The sequence below is a fragment of the Giraffa tippelskirchi genome, chromosome Y (genome assembly GCF_054371585.1).
Source record: "Giraffa tippelskirchi isolate mGirTip1 chromosome Y, T2T-mGirTip1v1.2.pri, whole genome shotgun sequence".
NCBI lineage: Eukaryota > Metazoa > Chordata > Mammalia > Artiodactyla > Giraffidae > Giraffa > Giraffa tippelskirchi.
In genome coordinates, this window is record NC_137290.1 from 9,094,540 (window position 1) to 9,108,700 (window position 14,161).

The 14,161-nt window shown below is 52.5% G+C and overlaps 1 protein-coding gene and 1 pseudogene across 1 annotated transcript in view; both read right to left on the reverse strand.

Moving 5' to 3' along the window:
* Window positions 1–1,607: 1,607 nt before the first annotated feature.
* LOC145537647 (testis-specific Y-encoded protein 1-like) lies at window positions 1,608–3,775 on the reverse strand (annotated as a pseudogene).
* Window positions 3,776–10,673: 6,898 nt separating this feature from the next.
* The window catches only part of LOC145537674 (uncharacterized), a 28,943-nt gene continuing 25,455 nt past the window's right edge, over window positions 10,674–14,161 (reverse strand). Inside the window, exon 5 of the mRNA XM_081568527.1 lies at window positions 10,674–11,686. Coding sequence (XP_081424653.1) covers window positions 11,637–11,686 — 50 coding nt within the window. The 3' untranslated portion in view covers window positions 10,674–11,636. The remainder of the gene's footprint in view (window positions 11,687–14,161) is intronic.

The window sequence follows — 14,161 nt, forward strand, 5'->3', positions numbered from 1 at the left end:
ACTGACCCCCAGGGAGCTGACATGCCAACGCGTCTCTCACAATCCCAAGGACTCTGCAGGCAACCAGCCCACCACCCTTGCTTTCTCCTTGGTCCCTCCCTCACAGGCACACCCTGCAGAGGGGCACACACGTACACCCTACTCCTGCACCTTCCTCGCCTTTCTGCACTGCCAGGGAGGCTGGAAGTGCCTGGTGGCATGCCACACACACAGCCCGTCTCTCCTAGGATGACTATGTTTTCGCACAGACATCCTCCCTCAGCACGTCTCGCATTCCGTCTCGCATTGTGCCAGGGTGTGCCACCCTCGGGGAGGCAGGGTGCTGGCTGATGGGCTGATCCTAGGCAGCCCTGCCCAGTACCTTCCCCAGTCTCCTCCTCACGTGTGTGGAACAAATCTCCAGTGAACCTGGCTCTCTGTGCCTCTTCCTCCTTTGGGTCTCAGCCCTTGTCCGCGGGACCTTAGCCTCCTCACCATCCTGGGTCTGTCGTAGGCATGGCCAGCATTTCCGCAGGCCGGCTCACATCCCCAGAAACGGAGGGGTCCACAGGCATGGGTTTCAAAGCCCCAAGCCGCATGATTTGCTCTGGGTGACTCCTCAGACCCTCCACCCCTCTTCCCGGTCCAAACACAACAAAACAACTCGGCAGAAATGCTGAGCGTGTTTTTGCCTTTTGGTCTAATTGCATATTTCTGGAGTCACGGTCCTGAGTTATCACTCACCATCCTTTCCTTGTTCCCGTCCTGGACAGGGTCACTGCGGAGATACGTCGACCAACCACCGTCAGTCTGGGGACGCCTCATGCCTCCTCTTCTGGTTGCTCCACGCCTCCTCTCCTGTCACCTTCATCTCTGAGTCTGCCCTGGGCCAGACACACAGGCACAGACCCACACAAACACAGGTCAGACAAGCACACGTGTATATACACACACATGCACGGCATGGGGCCACAAACCCAAAGAGGGAACGCAGGTGTGTCACTAGCTGAAGACACCTGTGTCCAGCAATGTAGGAGATGGCGTCAGTAGGCACCATGTCCTTCCCTTGGGGCTCCTTGTCCACCTCCTCTCCCAGCTCTTCCGTATTTTCCCCAGCGAGCCTGAAGCTGTTTCCAGGGCTGCCTGTGTGGTGGTGGTGAGAGGCCGAGTGGTGGATGTGGAAATTCACAGAAGACCCCAAAGTCAGCACACAAGTGCACTGCGAACCTGGAGAGGACACCCTTCCAATGATAGGCCTTCAAAGGAGGAGGCGCAGGAAGGAAGGGACCAGGCAATCTCAAACTCAGTGAGCAGCAGGAGGCCGGGGTTTGGCAGGACCCGGGGGAGGATGATTCTGACAAAGATCGTTAATTCATCCTGCCTCTAGCAGAATCACCTAGGACTCTCGCGCTGCAACCACAGCTGCTTTGAGGGAGACTTGCTTCCCTCACACACACATCGACTCCCCAAGCCTCCAGTCTCAGCAGGTCACCTGCCAAACGTATGACCCGAATCTAGGCTCCGCAGCCAGCTTGCATGAAGGCATTTGGGAAAGGAGAGTGTCCCAGCCTCTACATGGCTGACCCATCAGGGCCCACCACCTGACCCCCTCACAACCCGTGTTTCTGTCAGTTACCTCTCATGGCAGGACCTTCCTCCCTGGGGTAGGACTGCAGGGGATCCTCCCACATGTCTTTGCCAATGATCTGCTGGCAACATGAGCAAGGTCAGCCCAGGGCTGACCAGTCCCTGTACCCTCCCGTGAGCAGCCAAGAACTCCAACATCAATCGCCACCTGTGCGCGGGCCCAAAGCAACCCCACCTCAGCAATCCTGTTCAATTCTGGGCAGTTGTGGTCTGACAACCAGTCGAGAAAGTTAAGACTCCTGGCATCCAGCCTGCGGCTGGGTGCTCCCCGTTCAAAATCCTAGAACCACCGGACTGGAGTGGAATGATGCGCCCTATACCCTGGAGGAAGACAGGGGAGACAGGGGAGGGTCCCGCGGGTGGAGAATCCACACACTTGCGCACCCACCCACACCAGCCCAGGAGCCTCGCCGTACCAGCGATGTCAAGTTAATACTCCTTAATGATCGCCATGTCCCCGAAGTAGGGGTTGTCCTGAAAGGAAAATATCAGCTTGCAGTGGGACCGTGGATGGCTCAGCACCTGCACCTGCCAGGACAGGGAGGAGGAAAAAGGTGCAAGCTTCTTGGGGCCTTAGCTTGCCTCCCAGGCGGGCATTAAATGCTTCTGTGATGCCTCTCCAAGGACTCACAGCACAGGCACACGGATAACAGGATCCATCAACTCCCCGCCCAGGGCCCCCACCCACCCGTCGTCAGCCTCACTGACCTTCAAGTCCATCATGTAGCTAAGAAAGTCTTCATCTTGGTCACCGATCATGACGGACACCTGGGGGTGGTTCATAATCTGCTTTAGGTCAAGGAGCCAGTCAGACCACATGCTGGGCCAAGAAGAACCACGAGCAACAGCCCTAGTCTGGGGCAGAAGGATGACACTACGACAGGCATCTGTGAGGATTCTGGGCACTTCCGCTTGCCCAGCCACCACTGACTCCTCAGGCCCTGCAATACCACCAGACAGGCTCATGGCTCTGGGTTCCCTGCAGTGTTCTGCATCCGAGGTGGTCTGCATCCCCCAAGCAGGGTCTCTTTCTGACCGCTCCTGTCCTCCTGGCCTGTGTGCGCTGGGTAGCGGCATGTCACTGCTAACATGGTCCAGATTTGCAGTTCCTGTGCAAACAGCGTCTGAAAGCTATGTGGGGGGCAGTGTGTGTGTGTGTGTGTGTGTGTGTGTGTGTGTGTGTGTGTGTTACAAGGGGTGTTATGTTTGTGTGTGTGTGTGTGTCTCCCACTGTCTCAGCTATTTGCTGTGTTCATCCACATTTGCAACAATAACTCTTTGGGGTTGCTGCTCTCTTCTCCTGTCTCTAGTCATTCCTGACCACGAGGTTTCGACTACTACTCCTGCTCAGAGGTAGGCCTAATGGAGACACCCAAAGTCCTGGCTGGGACACTTACAGGTGTGGCACTGTGCCTTGGGAGCTCACCACTCCCCGGCCCCCAGTTCCTTCAGGGGCCTCCGTCATCCTCCCCCTGCCCTTGCCGCCTCACCCCTCCTGCACCTGCTCCTGCCCCTAGGGCCTCCTCCTCCTCCTTGGCCGCGGACGAAGATGCAGCAGTAAGGATATGCTTTGGCCTAGAAGCCAGGGATGCCCGGGATGATGGCGCTTCTCTGAGCCAAGTGACACTTCCTCCTCCGACGGTTCCTGTGCAGTAGGCCCAGCGGTTTTTCTCATTATCAGAGCTCAGTTCCACCTGCAGGGCGTTTACTTCCGGCCGCTCACTCGGGCCTCCGGGCCTTTCCTGGCCCTGCTCCTCCTCCATCTTCCCCTCTCGCTCCTGGGTGGACCCCTGGATCTGCTCCTCGTCCGCCACAACCTCCACCTCCTCCATGAGGTCGTCCGCCAGCAGAGGGAACTCCCGTCCAACCCCGGAAACCTCTCCTTTCCCCAGGCCACGCCTCCCTCCACCGCCTCCAGCCTGAAGAGGGTGGCCTCTCCCCCTGGCGTGCCACCTGGTGCCTGCAAGTTCCCAGCCGCGCACAGCATCGCGACGGCAGGCTGCGTGGACCCCACGCCCTGAGCACCCGGGCTCCCAACTAAGAAGGTCCAGAGTCCCGGGACTCTCCCGCCTTCTTCGGGCCGCCTCTGACGCTCCTCTCAGCCCTGACCATGACCCCGAGCTGGGGCCGATGCGAAGGGGCCGGACATGATAGCAGAGCAAGTGGTGGGCACCGGCGGCCCAGGCTGCAGTCACCCTGCCGCGACCACTGGCTCTTTGGGGGCGGGGAGTGGGGGAGATGGTCGCAGGGCGGGGGCTGCTGTGTGCGGGGGTGGGGTGGGGCCTGAGGCTGAAGAACGGGGTGCCGGATGTCCTGGGGCAAGGCGCCCTGGCCCTGGGAGATGGGCCCAGCACGCAGGATACCCCGGCTGTGAGCCAGGCTGGACCCATATCTAGTCCAATGGCAGAGAGGGTGGTGGGCGGCACCCTCGATGGACACGCCCCTAGGCCAGAGGCATCGTCCCAGGCTCCTGGGCTCCAGCGCCCCCACGTGGCCCAACTCTGCTCCCGGGCGGCGGCGGGTTTTGCATCTTGCGCTTCCCCCCTCTGACGTTGACTTGGCCTCTGGAATTTCTATCCACATCTTTCCGCTGCACAATCCGAACAGCACACTCCGGTGTCCCACGGGACCTTCATCCCTGGGAGCTCTCCCGGAGTGTCCAAGGAAAGGCAGGGACGCAAAGTGGCTGGATAGTTTTCTCCGTGGGACAGAGAGCCTGTTGCTGTCCGGATGGTAGGGGAGTGGGTTCAAAGCCTAGCGTTTGCTACAGTCGAGCTCCACCGTTCAGGGGCACCAGAGACGTAGGATACAGAGCTCTCTCCGTGTCTCTTTGTCTTTGCTTCTGGCACAGCACTGTTTTCTCTGGCCATCTTTCTGTGTGTGTGCTAGGGGCTGGTGTCTGTGTGTCTCCCTCTCTCTAAGTGGTGCTGTTGACCTCTGCCATGCTCTGGACACCAGCGCTCAGAAGAGACGCTTAACCTCAGCGTGAAGCCAAGCCCTTTTCCTCCTGAGTAAGTCGCACCCACGGGAGATCAGACTTGGTCAGTCCACACGGTCGGAGAGTGCTTTCTCAAACTTGAGAGCCAACAGCGGGTGGTCTCTGCTGAACCGCAGAAGGGGACGGCCGACCCTCCCTCCCTCGCTGGGCAGACGTGAACGCTGCACAGGAGTAAGGTGGGTTGGCCCCACTTTGGACAGAGGGAGAATCGGGACATGCTGTTGCTGGCATGAGGGAACTCCCTGAACCTTGTTCGAATGCCAGCCAGGGAGATGCTAAGGACACCTCCCCGTTACGTTCCACGACTCACCGGTGCAGGAGGCATGGACGTCTGCCCATTTACCCTACCGAGCCCCTTTCAAAGTGGTTCTGTTCCCCAGGTGAGGACACATCCCAGCCTACCCTGTCGCCCTATCCTAGGGGCCGGGAGCAGCGAGGAGATCAACCTATGCCATCCTTCCCATAGTCCCGATAGCCGATATACGCGTTCTGCAGAGTACAGAGAGATATTTCAAACTGGCAGGCTCTGCAGGTAGCGGGTGCTTATGCGACAGTGCTGGTCCATCTCTGAAAGCTTCCAAGAAAGGCAAGGGGTGCTCATGCTCCTGGCAAGGTCATGGAAAGAATGCCCCTGTGCCTGAGAAGGATGTAAAGGTCCTCGCAGCTGGGTGTCCAATGGTCTGTGGGGCCACCCACCCCGTCTTCTGTGCCAGGGAATGCAGCCTGTTCTGGGTCTCGGCTCCTTTGCATCCTCACTGATCGCCCCCAGGTGCTTTCCTCCTGCCTCTCTTTTCTGCCGGGGATCCTGGGTGCAGCACCGTGTTTCCACTTAGAGCTTGCTCTCTCAGTGAGATCACGGGGCTTGTTTCCCTGGCCCAGGGTCTATGCACCTTTCACTAGCTCCTTCACGTTTTTGCTGCCCATCCTTCCATCCCCCGGCTAGGCCTGTACTGACAGGTCACACTCAAGTGTCCTGGCAGGAGCTTACACACACATGTGTGCTCACCCCCCCACACACACATGCACACAAGCGCACGAGCACGTACACACATCACTGAAACGAAACCTGCAGATATGCAGAAGTACAGGCTTTCTTCTCCAGGAAAATAAATTTTGGTAAGCACCCGTCTTTCTTTGTCCTGGTTATTTTCTTTCACTCGCTCATCAATCACGTCAGGTTGCACTTCTAATTCTGTGCCTTTGCCTCCAAGGTTACAAAATGTTGGCATTTGCTCGTGACGGGGACCGAGCTGCAGAGCAGCAGCCAGGGTTAGAAGTGCTCGCCGTGGACACCTGAGTGACATGCATATGTGTTCTGCATTCTCCCATCGCCTTGGACAGGTTCACACTTCCAGTCACGTTGGCTTGATTCCATTGCCTGTGCTTTGCTTCCAGGAACCAGAAAACCAAGGGCCTTTGGGCTCAGCTGAGTTGCAGCACCCCTTTCTCGGTGTGCACCTGTCTCGGTCATTCCTTGTTCATGTTGCAGCCCTGTTGTAAGCCTACCACCCCTTAGGGCCCACGAGCTACTGAGTGAGGGCCCACTGCTCTTCCTAACTGTAGCTTTCTGTGTGCACCTGTCTACCTCTGCCCCCAAGCGCTATCTCCCTGTAGCAGAAAAAGGCCAAAGAGACACCCAAGCCTCCAAGGGCCCCAGGAGAATGTGACAGGCCTGGATCTGATACAACGTTGTGGAGAAGGCGCACTTGGATCTACAGGACCTCTGCCGATACGAGGCATGGAACCTGAGGCCCAAAAGGAAAGGAGGCATCCTTACCCTTCAGCCCTTCCGTTTACTACTACCCAGACCCACGGAGCCCCCACATGGATGGTGCCCTGGGAAACCGGCCCTCTCTGGTGCCTTAGCTCATGCCTCCCTTGTGCAGAAAGCAGCATTTCTCCCCACATGTACCACGACGGCTTGATTCCACCCCAGGCCTCAATGATTTGCTAAATGCCAAGGCTCTCTTTCAGTTGCACTCAGTAGGCTGAGGTAGGATTCATTATAGTCGGGCATCCCTGCTAGCCTACACAGCCCATGCGCCAAGGAAGCCAGGCCCCGATTGGGCCCAGAGACAGCCAAGATGCTCACTTGGAATCCAGGATCCCTCTGAGTGTCGCCTATTGCCGATTCGCTACGACAACATCAGAGTTTCTGCTCCAGCGAGACTGTCAGAATCTTCCCTCAGGGGAAGACCCACACCTTTGCTCCTGTGGCCTCCACAGCCAGGGACGAGTCCCCAGAGAAAGGAAGGAATTCTCGTCAGGACTTTCAGCATGAGCAATGGGGTATTTTTGGCCGGATCGCTATGGCCTAGCCCCTGGAACCTGAAAACCAGCAGGCTCCGAACCGCCCCCCGGGGCATCCCTGTCTCCCACTGTCCCAAGGTTCCTTGCAACATGCAGCCAACCCACCACTCTTGCTTCCTCCCTTGTCCCTCCCAGTGTCAAAACAGAGCAACTGCAGGCAGGTGCTAATGTCTCTAGAGTATATGCTGTCGGCTTTACAGCAACAAAAAATGTCATGACAAAAGTTCTGAAGCTTTTCAAAGGTAAAGCCTGTATGTTTAGAAGATAGTTGTTGACTTCACCGCTTATGAGGTATTTATGACTGTTCTTTGGTGCTGGCTGATTTTAAGATTATCACCGGTTTCCAGCCCCCTGTTACTTAGGAAAGCACCCACTCACTTCTGAGAAGTCAAATGATCACCCATGAGCTTCAGCACTTCAACAATTTCGAAGACTAATGAGCGAGTTTTCTCTTTAAGATAATACATGCATTTCACAAGAATCCCAAGTTGTGACATGGTCTGTTCATTAAAACAAACAAACAAAAAAGCCTCTCTCTCTACCTTGTACTTTTGAAGTTTTAATTTTGCTGATATTTATAATCTGTTCAGCTTGAGAAATTTCTTTCAAAAATTTTGCTTTCAAAATCCAGATTCCAGGGGTACAAGCATATACATTCAGACTGATTAAAGGAAAAGCAGGAGAGTTGGTGAGGCAGTGAAACCCCTGGAACTCTTGTGCATTGCTACGGAAGTATGAATCAGTGCTGCTCTTTAGAAGAGAAAAGTGGTGGCTGGCATAACTGCACATATGCATGTCCAACCCCAACAACCACGTTCTTGGGTATATTCCCAGTAGAACTGTGTATTAAGCTAACAGAGGGCATGCAAAAAGATGTTTCATGACATCTCTTACACTGTTGGTGGGAATATAAACTGGTGCAGTCACAGTAGAGAATAGTGTGGAGGTTCCTTAGAAACTACAATAAAGCTATCATATGAGCCAGCAATCCCACACCCAGGCATATATCTGAAGAAAACTCTACTTGGAAAAGATCCATGCATCCCTATGTTCAGAGCAGCACTGTTTACAACAGCCAAGACATGGAAGCAACCACAGTGTCCATCAGCAGACGAACGGACAAAGAAGATGTGGTACATACACACAACGGAGTATCACTAAGCCATCAAAAAGAATGAAATGATGCCATTTGCAGCAACATGGATAGACCTAGAGATTATCATACTGAGTGAAGTCAGGCAGAGAAAGACAATTACCTTATGGTATAACTTATACATGGAATCTCATGCAAATGGACTTAGGAAACAGAAACAGACTCGCAGACATAGGAAACACACTTATACTTACTGAAAGGGAAAGGGGTTGGGGAAGGGATAAATTAGGCCTTTGGGATTAGCAGATACAAACTGCTACATACAAAAATACATAAGGTCCTGCTGCATAGCCCAGGGAGCTCTATCTGATATCCTGTAATGAAAACCAATCTGAACATTCATACATCTTTCTATCCGAATCACTTTGCTGTGCACCAGAAACTAATACAACATCATAAATCCACTATACTTCTATAAAACAAAAACAAAAATGAACTCATATATATATATATATGTGCTGTTGCTTCAGTAGTGTCTGCTCTTTGTGACCCTATGGACTGCATCCTTCCAGTATATACAGGCTTCCCTCATGTCTCAGACAACAAAGAATCTGCCTGCAAAACTATAGGTTAACATATATATATCAGTTCACTCCAGTTGCTCAGTCGTGTCTCACTCTTCGCGACCCCATGGACTGCAGCACACCAGGCCTCCCTGTCCACCACCAACTCCCAGAGTTGACTCCAAGTCACGTCCATCCAGTTGGTGATGCCATCCAACCATCTCATCCTCTGTCATCCCGTTCTCATCCCACCTTTAATCTTTCCCAGCATCAGGGTCTTTTCAAATGCGTCAGTTCTTCACATCAGGTGGCCAAAGTATTGGAGTTTCAGCTTCAGCATCAGTGTTTCCAATGAATCATACATATATATATATATATATATATATATATATATATGTGTGTGTGTGTGTGTGTGTGTGTGTGTGTGTGTATGTAAACCTTACATATATATGTAAACCTTACATATATACCTGCATATGTCTAAAGAATGTTCCTAACAGGTCCATTCATAATAGGCCCAAAATGCCAGCTACCCAAATGCCTACAGCATTTCTCAGCTTTTGTGCTGGGAGTCCATTTGATTAAGGTCTGACGAGAGTCCATCCTTAAGGGTAAGGACCATCCTTAATAGACAGGCCAGATGGGGTGTGTTTCGGCAAGTGTGTGTCCATTCCAAAAGAGTGTCAGTTGCCACCATCTAGGGGTTTTGTGAGTAGGCCATTGTGAGCAGCAATGAGTGTGTGGGTGTTTGGGAGAGGGGTGACCGCGTGCCTGGGGGTCACTGTGCATTTGGTGATTCTGCAGTGTGGGACCCCAGCCCCCGGCCCTCCCTACCCACACCCCCGGGCATCCAGGCCCTTGTGTCTCCACAGCTCAGCAGTATAACATGGTTTTCCCCTGTCAACCTCATGTCCGGTCTCCTGAAAGACCTGGGCCCGGGCGGGGAGTAGGTAGGGGTGGGGAGGGGTGAGGGTCAGGGCCCAGGTGGAACCCCCTGCCAGGGAGACAGTGATGCCAGGATGTTAAGCTCACAGAGGGGGTGTGAGGCCAGAATTTCCAGTCCTCCAACCCTGATAACCACAAACTTGTTTCAGGCAGTTTTAACTGCTCGATCTGAGCACCCGTGTAGAACGGGGGTGTGAAGGGGTTGTGAGCCGCTCCTTCCCCGCTTTTGTCCTGGTGGTCCCCAGGCACCTTTGAGGAAAAAGGTACCTTTTCCTAAAAGGTGCCCTTTTCCTAAATAATTGAAGCAGATGTACAATGCATAGAAAGGAGGCCAAAAAGATGCTATTTGAGTTAGTTCGAGTTTTCTCAGATTCATGTTCATTGAGTCGGAGATGCCATCCAACCATCTCATCCTCTGTTCTCCCCTTTTCCTCCTGCCCTCAATCTTTCCCAGCATCAGGGTCTTTTGAAATGAGTCAGTTCTTCGCATCAGGTGACCAAAGGATTGGAGCATCAGTCCTTCCAATGAATATTCAGGATTGATTTCCTTTAGGAGGGACTGGTTTGGTCTCCTTGCTGTTCAGGGGACTCTCAGGAGTCTTCTTCAGCACCATGTATGAGACCTTGGCAAATTGTTTAACCTCTGTGCCTCAGTTTTTCTATCTGTGAAAGGGGGAATGATAAAATGGGTCCTGCCTCCTGGGGCAATTGGGAGAATTAAGTGTGTCATATGCAAAATAACTCACTCGGGTTGGTATCCGGCTTTCAAGAACCAATTGTTTATCTTTTAAAGATTTTTTACAGTGTGGACCATCTTTTAATTTTTTTATTGAATTTGTTTTACAATATTGGTTATGTTTTATGGTGTTTTGTTTTTTTTTTATCACAAGGCATGTGGGATTTTATCTCCCTGACCAGGGGTTGAACCTGCAACCCTGCACTGGAAGGCGAAGTCTTAGGAAACGATATTTAAATCCTCGTTATCATTCTGCCGATGCAGTATCAGGTTAACCCATGTATGAGCCGGAATGGCTTTCCTACATCTCAATATGTGAAAACTTCTTTATTTCCAAAAGCCACAAGGATATTCTAAATATCTGTGTAAAACGGGAGGAGATCCTAGTCAGTGGGAGAGAGATACAGAACTAAAGAATAACTTTATTCACTCCTGGATTCAGCACAGCCTGGTGGCTGGGGATAAATCATAACAGATCAACATAAACATGAAACATAACAGATCTCGTCAGTGGTGGAAACCGTAGCCATTCTCCTTTGCTATAAAAGGGCTTCCCTGATGGCTCAGTGGGTAAAGAATCTGCCTGCAATGCAGGAGACACAAGAGATGCAGGTCCAATCCCTGGGTCGGGAAGATCCCCTGGAGAAGGGGATGGCAGCCCACTCTACTATTGTTGCCTGGAAAAACCCATGGACAGAGGAGCCTGGTGGGCTACAGTTCACGGGGTCGCGGGGTTGCACTAAGTACAGACACAACTTTCCTCTAGTGATGGCAGCTATTAGGTGACACAGGATTGCCGAGCTAGGGACTACACTTCCCAGCATCCGTTACAACTGCATGTCGCCATGTGACCCGTTCTGGCCAACGAGAGGTGAGGAACAGTGATCTGGGTTTCTTGTAGGAGTCGCCCTTTGAAGGACTGAAGCATGTCTTCCCCTCTTCTCATCCCCCTACTTTTCCTGGAACCAGAAGCTGGACTGAGTGTAGGGGGTGAGCCCCCTCCAGACACGTGGCACAGAGCACCAAGGTCAAAGGACCCTGGCTGCCCAACTCCACAGAGCTGCACCGCCCCAGCCCTGGGAGTTTCACACACAGACCACAGCCTTGGGAGAGACAGCAAGTTGGGTTCATTGAAGCCGCCATATTGGGGGTTTCACATGACAGTAGCCCAGCATGCATGATAGGGGGGCATGCGGGTGGCCTGGAGCGGGAGGCCGGGGGGACCTCAGGTTTCAGGAGATGTAGAGGACGTTGAGACCGCACAGGGGACACTCCCAGGCCTGGATCTCCTGATACTTTGCACGAGGCTTCGAAGGGGAGGTGTACTTCGGGCCAGCTCTCAAACTTACAGGAGAAGGTTGCGAGTCAAACTCGGAGTCGCTTGAATCCATGTAGAAGGTGAAGCAAAAACCCAGCTGGAAGGAAAGAAAGACCACAGAGAGGAGAGAGAAGAACTTTAGTGCCCAGGGGGAGAGGGCCCCCCCCCCTTAGTTTGAGGAGCTGATCATGGACTTCAGGGGCGACCCACCTGGGGTTGAATTCCTTCTTCGCCCAGTACAGCTGGGGATCCTGAGGCAGATAACCTGACCTTCCCTGGCCGCAGTTTGCATTTCTGTATAATGGACTATAAGTAACCGATCCCTCACAGAGGTGCATAAGGACTGAACAAAGTAATCCAAAAATGGATCATTAAATGTAACAAAGTTTGCCGCTTTGTGAGAGCTGGAAAGCCGTCAGCTGTGACAATGTTTGCTTTGCTGATTTTCTTAAAACCATCTGCTTTCCTAAAAAATTAAACACTTCTTCCCAACAGAAAGCTTCACCCACAGTGCTGGCAGTATTGAAGCTGTAGTAATTTCTGGGAGGACTACTATTTCCATCCCGCGGTTTTTGAGCATTTAGGACGCTTCAGCCTGAATGACATGTCAGGTCCCATTTAATCCTCACGAGGTGGCCTCTGATCTTATTTCTCCATCCTGCAGATGAGGAAATAGGGCTAGGGAGGCCCTGGTAAGCGTTCCCACTCTGACATTTGATCAGACATATAGGTTGGGAGCATGCGGCACTCAGGATTAGAAGTGAGTACATAACCTTCTTGATTCTCCAGGCAAGGATACGGGAGCGGGTTGCCATGCCCTCCTCCAGGGGATCCTCCCAACCCAGGGATCAAACCTGTGTCTCCTGTACTGGCAGATGGGTTCTTTACCACTGGCACCACCTGGGAAGCCCATTTTTCCAGGTAAGCGTGGCACAGATGTGAACTCATTTCATTTTCCTAGTAATCCCATGTGGGGTTCCTACTGCCCTGTTTCACAAATGAGGAAACTGAGCCACAGAGGAGTTCAGGAACTGGTCCTGGGTCCCACAGCTGGTAGTGGCTGAAGCTGGGTTTGAACCCAGCGCTGAGACCCTGGAGTTGGGGCCCTTAGCCTCAGAGGGCTGGGATGCCAGCTGGGAGGCTTGGGGTGGGCAGGACAGTGTTCCCTCCACACGGTGCCCTCACCTCTGCAGAACTGTCCTCCTGTTCCCAGGTTATCAGCCCTTCCCACTTGGGACATTTGGGGTCCAGATCCTTCTTGCGATGGGTGGGGCAGGGGTGTCCTGAGCATTGCAGAAATGCTAAGCAGCATTCCTGGCCACTGGATGACACTAGCACGACCCCTTCAATTGTCACAAACAAAAATGTTTCCAGACATTGAAGGCGTCCCCTGAGGGGCAAACCGCCTCTGGAGGAGAATCACCACCTCATCCCTTCCTTGTGTTCTCCAGGTTTGGGGAAAGGGAGGGATCGCCTTCCCATTGCATTCCCATGGTCAGCTGACTTGGCCTGGGGCCATTAGGGTCCTGCATCACCTCAGTTCATGACTGGTTCTGTGGATGACACAGGTGAGCAAGGGCCTGGAAGGCACAGTCAGAATTCTCTCTGCTTCTAGGTTATTTAGTGCATCTACAAGTGTCTCTCCAATGAGTCCCTATTAGAAAGGGGAAAGTCAGATATTATTCAGCAAAGAACTGGGACAAGCATCTTGGCCCAATGGCTCAAAATTCACATCACCAGTGATGGCGCACAGACCTCATGTGCATCAAAATGTGATGTTCTGAGAAGGACACGGCATCACTTAGGTGGTGCTCCAGAGATCAGAGCTTATCCTGAATCTCATTCATAGGGAGATGGCCAAAAATGCAACCGATAAACCACAATATGGGATGGGGGTGACTCTGGACTTCAAAATGCCTTCATAAAAGGCAAACAAGGCTTAGGAGACTGTCTAGCGTAAAGAAAACTACAGATACGTTACTAAGTACAACCCCTGCATACACAACTAGACCTAGTGTTGGAGGGAAAAGAATGCCAAATGGACAGTATGGAGCATATTATTAATATCAAAACCGATACAGGGATAAGATGAAGTGTGTGTCAGGGCTGAATGCAGGAAGGTGACCATAGCCCCACCCTTAAATAACAGAATATTGCATTTCTCAGGCGATACACACTTAGGTATATTATGTGTAGATATACTGCAATAAATATACATATATATTACATTTTGTTAAAGAAAATACACAAACAGAGAAAATGTTAGCAATTGGTGAATTTGGGTGATCTTTAAACCGTCTGTGACTCTCACGTTCTTTTCCAATGTGATTTCTAAGGAGTCCTTCCCAGGAGTGCTACAGGCACTAATAGGAAAGACATTCTCGCAGGCATCTGACACAGGGCCTCCCCTCCCCCCTCCCCACGGCTGCCCCTGGTTCTCACCAGGGTCCCTCCAGGCTCCCTTCTGGCCTGTTAAGAAGCCCAGAGACACAGCAGATGCCTCGTTGGCCAAGGGTGAGTCACGTGCCCAGCCCAGGTACAATCACAGGGAACCTTGGCACTGCCAGCTCTG